Source organism: Hipposideros armiger, unplaced genomic scaffold (genome assembly GCF_001890085.2).
Source record: "Hipposideros armiger isolate ML-2016 unplaced genomic scaffold, ASM189008v1 scaffold_685, whole genome shotgun sequence".
In the NCBI taxonomy this organism is placed as follows: domain Eukaryota; kingdom Metazoa; phylum Chordata; class Mammalia; order Chiroptera; family Hipposideridae; genus Hipposideros; species Hipposideros armiger.
This window is the reverse complement of record NW_017732035.1, coordinates 432596-440308: the sequence shown is the minus strand read 5'-3', so window position 1 is coordinate 440308 and position 7713 is coordinate 432596. Positions and strand designations below refer to the sequence as shown.

Sequence of the window (7713 nt, the reverse complement as noted above, 5' to 3'; positions counted from 1 at the left end):
AGTGTCACTGGCCCTCATATGTGGGATCCGAACCGGGGCCCTCTGGCATCCCAAGCGAGTTCTTAACCATCGCGCCACTCGGCCGGCCCCACATTTTGTTTTTTCAAAAAAATAATTCATAGGTGATAGTTATGTCCTTCCTGCTATGTCACATCAGGGATCTCCCATTTCCTGCCTGTCTTCATCGTGTAATGTTAGAATTGATGGTGGGTTTGGATGCTGACAGCCCATTGCATTCACTGTGAAGTTCTCCAGTTGGGGCTCCTCCTGAGAGTTTTAGCCGCCATTAGTCATTATTGCCCTAATCGGGGATTCCGTTGGGAACTGCCCACCGGGATACCCTGTCATCCCTTCTGCATCTGGAATTCTAAAAAGAACTTTTGCCCTTTGATTTATTTATAAGGCAGGACAGGAAGAAAATCTCAGATTCTGATTGATATATATTGGCACATATTTTGAAGTTTCTATATTGAGAGGACCCCAATTACCCTTGTGTGAACTTTTAGTAGTTTTCAGAAGCCAAAGTAGCAATAGGGGAGAAGGTACCAATCAACAGAGAATAGGGTTCTTGCTGGAGTTTTCTAGATACTTGCTTCAAATATCGATTTCCTTTTGGTAGTGTAGTTATTTGACTACCTACTGTGTCCCCGGGATTGTGTTGTGTTTTCTAATAAAAAAAAAACTGAGCAATGAGCCGTATGCTCTGGGCCTCACCCCCACAAGTGGTCCATTTTGCTTCATCTGTGCCCTTCTTGCTGGCTTCTATTAAAAAGCCTGTCCCACCCATCACATCATTTCATCTGTAATAGGTATCTAAAAGAAAGCTTTCCTTTAAAAGGTTTAACAGATCCAGCTGAATTACTTTACCATCTAAAATTTGTTACATTATTCCAGACCTGTTTTTAATGGCATGGCACAGATGTGTGCAGTAGCCCTTCAGAGGAGAGCATCTTTTAACAAACAGAAGGGACTTGGACCAGGCCTGAAGAGTGGGGTGCATCTGGGAAAACCGCAGAGCACGGCAGCAACACAAATAATGTCTTGAGAATGAACAGTGATGTTTCTATGAGGAGTTAGGACAACTGAAGAGGGATTTGAAGTGGGAGTGTGAAATATACTACTGGCTTTGGTGCCTGTGGTTGAATTTGTCACTTGGTTTTTTCCTTAAGGTGTAAGTGCCATACCACATACTGTTGGGTTGTTGGAAAAGTCATGATGCATTTTTGCAAAGAAAAACACAGAAAAAATACGTTATGACTTTTCCGACATCCAATAGTTTCAGGTGCACAGCATCATACTTTAGTGCTTGTATATATTGCAAAATGATCACAGTAAGTCTAGTTAACATCCATCACCCTGCAGTTACAGAATTGTTTTTCTTGTGATGAGAACTTTTTAAAAAATCCCTTAGCGACTATTTTTTTTCCCCAGAGTTTTTTTTTTATAACTATTTTTTTAAAAGATATATGTGCTCTAATGTTCATTGCAGCTGATACCCCTGCCCCCCCCCTTTTTAAAAGATTTTATTGGGGAGTTGGGGAAGGAGAACAGTGTTGGAGAATTGGGGAAGCTGAAAGTTGTCCTTCAATCTTAGTTGTGGAGAGTGCAGCTAGCTCAGCCCAAGTCCAGTTGCCATCCAACCACCTGTCAGCAGTTCTCGGCCGCTCAGCTCAAGGTGCCATGTTCAAGCTTAGTTGCAGGTGGGCATAGCCCACCATCCTGCGCAGGAGTCAAACCAGCGAACTTGTTGTTAGGAGCACGTGCTCTCACCAGCTGAGCCATCCTGCCACCTGTTGGCAGCTCAGCAGCAGCTCAACTCAGGCGCAGCTCACTGGCCCATGTGGGAATCGAACTGGCGACCCTGTTGTTCAAAGCTTGCGCTCTTAACCAATTGAGCCACTCACCTGGCCCTTCCCAGACTTTTTACAAGAATTTATTTGAGGGCTGGCCAAGTGGCTCAGTTGGTGAAGAGTTGGCTTAAGAGTGCGAGCTCTGAGCAACAGGGTCGCTAGTTCGATTCCTGGCCCAAGCTGAGCTGCCAACAGGTGGCAGGATGGCTCAGCTGAACAAAAAAGAATCTATTTGACCCAAACTGACATTTTGGAGAGTCAGATCTCAAATGCTCCAGAGAGTGAATTTTGCAGCTTTTTTGCGATTGAGGTTAAGGTGGAATCTTAGCACTTTCAAATATGTAATACAGTATTAACTGGAGTCACCAGGCTTACATGACATCCCCATGACTTACTTTATAACTGGGACTTTGTACCTTTTGACCCCTTCACCCATTTCTATCACCAGCCTTGCAGCTGCCAATATTCTCTATCCATGAACTTGGTTTTTCTCAGATTATTCAACTTTATTTGAACTTGAAAGTAATGATATCCATACTTCAAGACATTCTCCTCATAATATAGGTGCTTTATCAATAAATACATCTAAGCGGGGGGGAAAAGGAGATCCTATCCGTAAACTCAGGACTCAAATGGTCCAAGAAATGTCAGGGTAGAGAGAAACCTGCAGGCCGACCTCGGTCATGGCTCTTGGCTCTCTTGTGCTTCACAGGTCCTGCCTTCTTTACAAAGTGAAGGTCTGGCAACCTGCATCCAGCAAGTCTACCTGCGGTTTCAACAGCGTTTGACTGCTAAAGCTTTCAGCCATTGAGGGACACAGGTGCCAAAGAAAAACTGCAATTTGCCCAAATCCAGGTCTGATGTTTAGGGCTGCTGGTATTAGACCTGCGCCTACACCCAGATGAGCTTTGTGGGGTCCTAAGTTCCCCAAAACCCACAGAAACTGAGCTATTGCTGAAAGGCATCAGCTTTGGGATAATCAAGAGTAGTGGATACCCAATACAGTGTGCTTCTGTATGTGTGTGTCACAATATAAAAGATGTCAAGTTCATAATTCTGGAGAAATACAAGAACAGGATCTATGTTCAAGTTCCACTCAGTTGACTTGTGTATTTGAGTCCTCTCTGGGCCAGGCATCGCCTAGGCCCTGGGATTCATGAACAGGCTGGACAAATCCCAGGGGTCCACATTCTTAACTGGCAACCCCAGGAAGCCAAGTGCCCACTGTGTGAGATGTGACTCATGCTGCAAACTCAAGTTCTGAAAGAGGTAAGCCACCGCTTACCCATGGGCAACTTTCTATGGGTGGCCTGAGGGCCCAGCGACAGCTGCTCAGCAGCAGAAATGAAGAGCAGACAAGGTACTGGAAATGACCTTTTTGCACATGTAGGTCCTGCTTGAGCCTTCTGCTCGTAACTTTTTGACTAGGCCACTTGACACATGCTAACACCATAGGACGCTGCAAACTCCCAGCACCTGGCCTGCCTTCACCTCCAGAAGCTGAGGCAGGAACCTCCCTCCCCATTTCTTTTTCTTCCAGTCACCAACATGGTCCCCTAGACACTTGTTCGATCAATAAAAGCAATAAATCAGGTGTGCATGCTCAACCTAGGACTAGTTTATTAAGGGAACAAAGGTCAGGCTGATGAAATGTCCTGGGGTTCATCACCTAGAGAACAGGAGTAAATATAGGACTGAAATTCAGGGACAGCGGGTCAAGTGCATCATCTCACACCTCTAGAAGTGATTGTTGGGAGTGATGCCCCCAAACTGGGACAGCTTGCTGGGAGGGGGACTGCAGAGGGTGTTCTAGCTCACCTCCACTAAATTGTCCTGACAGACCTTCACACAGTAATCCCTCCTGGCACTGTATTTGCATACTGGATTTTAAAGGAAACCAAGCTCACCAAAGGAAAGGACCTCATCTCAATTAGATTTTAGGGCTCAGGTGGGCCAGGTTCACACTAGAGGGACTGCAAGACCTCGAATGACCATGAGCAAGGGTCTCCATAGCTCAGACCATGGGGAGGGGCCCTAACCCAGCCAGATGCCCTCACCCACCACAGCACCAGGTACCCGCTTCTCACCAAGACTCAGTTGTCAATAATTGCACATATTAAGCTTTATTATCAACCCTTAACTGGTCATTTACTTGCTCAACAGCCCAGTGGTCCCAGGACCCTTCCCCTGAGCCTACAGCCTGACAGACTTCCCTCAAGGTGTGCACTACGTTCACACAAGCTGGTTTTCAATGTGACAGCAGTAATTTTGATGGCTAACTCTGAAGGTGCCAGGTGGGAACTTCAGTTCTTGATCTAAACTGGTCAGTCCTTAAGTTCCAGCTCCTTGTTTTTTCCTGCCCCATCCACACCTTTATCATTCCACTCAGCTTTCCTTGGGGATACAGCTGTTATTTAATTATCCCGTCAGGAAAGCTAAAAAACAAAGTATTCTGGAATTAAGCTGACAGCTAGTATCGTCTTTTAGAAGTAACCTGTTACTGCTTAAAATGAAACCTACACCTACACCAACACCCCAACCCAAACAAGGACAGACAACTGTTGTTTAGCTTTTATTTCATAATCATAAACTTAACTCTGCAACCCAGGCTATACTTGGAGGGGGCAAGGAAAATATGGAACCCAATGAACTGCAGCGAGAGCACAAAGATAATGGGGTGTTCCGAGCAGATGGGGCAGGGGTGCTCTCCTGACTACGGAAGGAATGGTCTGGTTAAGATAAAACCAGTCAAATGCATCAGAGTTGTCCACAGTCAGCAATGGTGATCTTCTTGCTCGTCTTGCCATTTCTGGACCCAAAGTGCTCCATGGCTTCCATGATATTCATGCCGTCTTTCACCCTGCCGAAGACCACATGCTTGCCATCCAACCTGTAACACAAGAACAAGCTCTACCAGCAGAAGCCAGAGGCAAAGCAGCAGCTGCATTTGCGTTTAGGTAAGATGGGCGCCCCCGACCAGGAGCAGCAGCAGAGTGGTGGCTTATCTAGCCTCTGACACTAGTTCCTGCAGCCTCGTGAAACACTAGAAACGCTACTTGATCCTTCCACCTGACAGAAAAGGCAACACCACAGATGGTGTAAGTCTCCAAGAGTGGTTAAGAATCACTGAGTTTAGAACAGACCCCTAAAAGGGTCAAACACATCTGAGGAGATGAAGCACCACCCTTCATGAAGCTAGCCAGCCAAGGGCCATTTCTCCATTACAACCCATCTTGCTTCTATAGCAAACCATCTGAACGTGTAGGGATGTGTGCCTTGTACCACCTTCCAGACAGAACAGCAATGAAAGGGGGAAGCGCTGTGTCCCCTGGCTGCCTTTGCTGGGCTCTGCCCTTACCACTCAGTCTTCGCCGTGCAGATGAAAAACTGAGAACCGTTTGTGTTGGGTCCAGCGTTTGCCATGGACAGGATGCCAGGACCTGTATGCTTCAGGAGGAAATTCTCATCTTCAAACTTCTCCCCATAGATGGACTTGCCACCTGTGCCGTTATGGCGTGTAAAGTCACCACCCTGTGAACGTAATAAAAGAGGAACCTGTCACCTTTGGCAACACATTTAGAAAATGTGTCAAGTCTGCAAGGTTCACACTTCAAAGTCAAGTTTAAACTGACTGGGTTTAAGTGGAACCAAAATGGTATAATTAACAGCTCATATGTACACATCCTGAATGGTACTGGCTCAATCACAAATTAAGGCCACAACCCAAATGATAATCCGTAAATTTCGTACCTGGCACATAAATCCTGGAATAATTCTGTGAAAGCAGGAACCCTTATAACCAAATCCTTTCTCCCCAGTGCTCAGGGCACGAAAGTTTTCTAGGAAAAAAAAGAAGTATATACATGTATGTATACAACAATTAAAACTGGACTGCCTTTATTAAATTTAAAAGGAACTAACCTGCTGTCTTTGGAACTTTGTCTGCAAACAGCTGTAAGAGAAAAATTAGTGAATTAACACCTGCTTACAGATTTTACTACAAATACCCATGTTTTTAGGGGCTTCTGAATCAAATGCATCTTCACTCGAATAGAATGCTTCTTCAGTCATTACTTTGGATCCCAAAGAACTGCTCCAGACAGCCTTAACATCCTGGGAGGCCGGGGCAAGCAACATGAGACCCAAAGACATGCCAAAAATCCGGAGCCTGTGAAGACTCAAATAGTGTGAACTTCTAAAAACTGACTTAGAGCTCTTAAGCGATATCGCGCCTACTTCTAAACAGATCTATGGCTTGTCAAATGTGCGTCACCTCCCCCAACTGCAGCTGGAACCGAAGAACAAAACACTCAGGAGTCGCAAGCACTCCTGCTACACAATCGGGGTCAATTGCTGAGATTTAGTCGCTGGTAATGAAAATGCTACTACCTCCAATCTGTTAACATAGCTTTAATGGATTAGATGAGCAGTCCCTTCTTGGTTTCCAGGTCCCTGACCTACTAGTGGGGTAAAAAATATAAAGATTGGTTTCCAGTGCGTCTGCTTGGAACCTCTGCTGCACGTCCAGAACACTGTGGCCAGAGGCGTCTGAACAGCCCAGAAATCACTTCACGCCCTTTCACAGAGACGGCGTGAGCGCCTTGAGAACCTCGAGACCTGCGGCTGACAGCTGCGAGCTGCTAAGCCGTGTGCCTGACACCTCCCGCCTCGCGCTCCTCGCCGGCGTCCCTGCGCTCTCCCTCAGACCTGACTAAAGCCCTTCCTGGCACTTCCACCTCCGCTCTCGCCAAGCGGCAGCGGCGATCCTATCTCGTTTCCACCGAGCGCTCCGGCTCACCCGACATTAACAAGTCACGAAGCGTCAGGCTCAGGCCAAGTTTCCGCGCGGCCCCCGACAGCTGTGAGATGGCTGCGGATAACGGCGGGCGGACCGGTCAGGATGTCGCGTCTCTGCAGCCGCGGGCCCGGCGCCGCGCACGGGGCAGGCAGCGAGGGGGAAACCCTCCCGGGACGAGGCCCGAGCCCTCCCAGCCGGGCTTTGGGTCGGAGCGCTCGGCCCCCCCAACCCCGCCACGCTGGGCCGCACCTGCCGTCCCGCGAGCACCCGCGCGGCCCCGCCACGGGCGGCAGCGCTCCCCACAGCCTCGCGCCGGCCGAGGAGAGCTGCCTGCGCTGCAGAGGCCGCCGGCTGCCAGTCCGACCTCGCCCCAACTGCACGGGGGCGCCGCCCACGGGCGTCGTCACCACGGCGGGAGGCGGGCCGCCGCGCCAGCACGCTTCCGCTCGGGGTGCAGGCGGGGAGGGGCGCCCGGGCCCTCGTCTACGCGACCGGACTGCCTCACGCGGGGACGTGGACTCCCGGCGGGCCGTCGCGCGAGCCCTCCACCGGCCGGCGGTCCCCGGGGAAGCCCTGCTCTCCCCGTCGGCCGCCGCGGGAAAGGCGGCCCTCAGGTGCGGCCGCCGCCAGAAGCGACGCGAGGCTTCAGAGCGCGCAGGGCGGCGCCCGCCGTCCGTTCGGGGCGTTGCCAACCCGCAGGGCCCGCGGTCCGCGCGGCGGCCAACGGCTCGCGGTCCGAACACGTGCGCGGCCGGAAGGGCGCGGCCGCCCCTCCCCCGCCAGCCTTTGTCTGCCCGCCGCCCCCGACCTCCCAAAATGGCCCCTCGTCAGGAAATGGCGCCGCGCCGCCGCGCTCCTCAGGCGGGGCGCCCGCCCGAGCCCCTCGGCCACCGCCCTCCTTCCGCCGCCCCCCGCCTGCCCGAGCACGCCCGCCCAGGCCCTCCGGCGCGCCGCCACCCGCCCGCCTGACCTCGAAGGAGACGCGGCCCAAGGGCTCGCCGTCGACGGCGATGTCGAAGAACACGGTGGGGTTGACCATGGCTGAGCGGAGGGAGGTCCGGGCGG

At 50.6% G+C, this 7713-nt stretch overlaps 1 protein-coding gene across 1 annotated transcript; it reads right to left on the bottom strand.

Annotated features, from left to right (window-relative positions):
• Positions 1-3446: 3446 nt before the first annotated feature.
• Positions 3447-7707, bottom strand: PPIA (peptidylprolyl isomerase A). The gene is made up of 5 exons (XM_019626612.1): positions 7619-7707; positions 5772-5802; positions 5601-5689; positions 5209-5381; positions 3447-4740 (listed from the first exon to the last, which is right to left on the bottom strand). The coding sequence occupies exons 1-5, from the start codon at positions 7685-7687 to the stop codon at positions 4608-4610; spliced, it is 495 nt and encodes a 164-aa protein (XP_019482157.1). The 5' UTR covers positions 7688-7707; the 3' UTR covers positions 3447-4607.
• Positions 7708-7713: the final 6 nt, after the last annotated feature.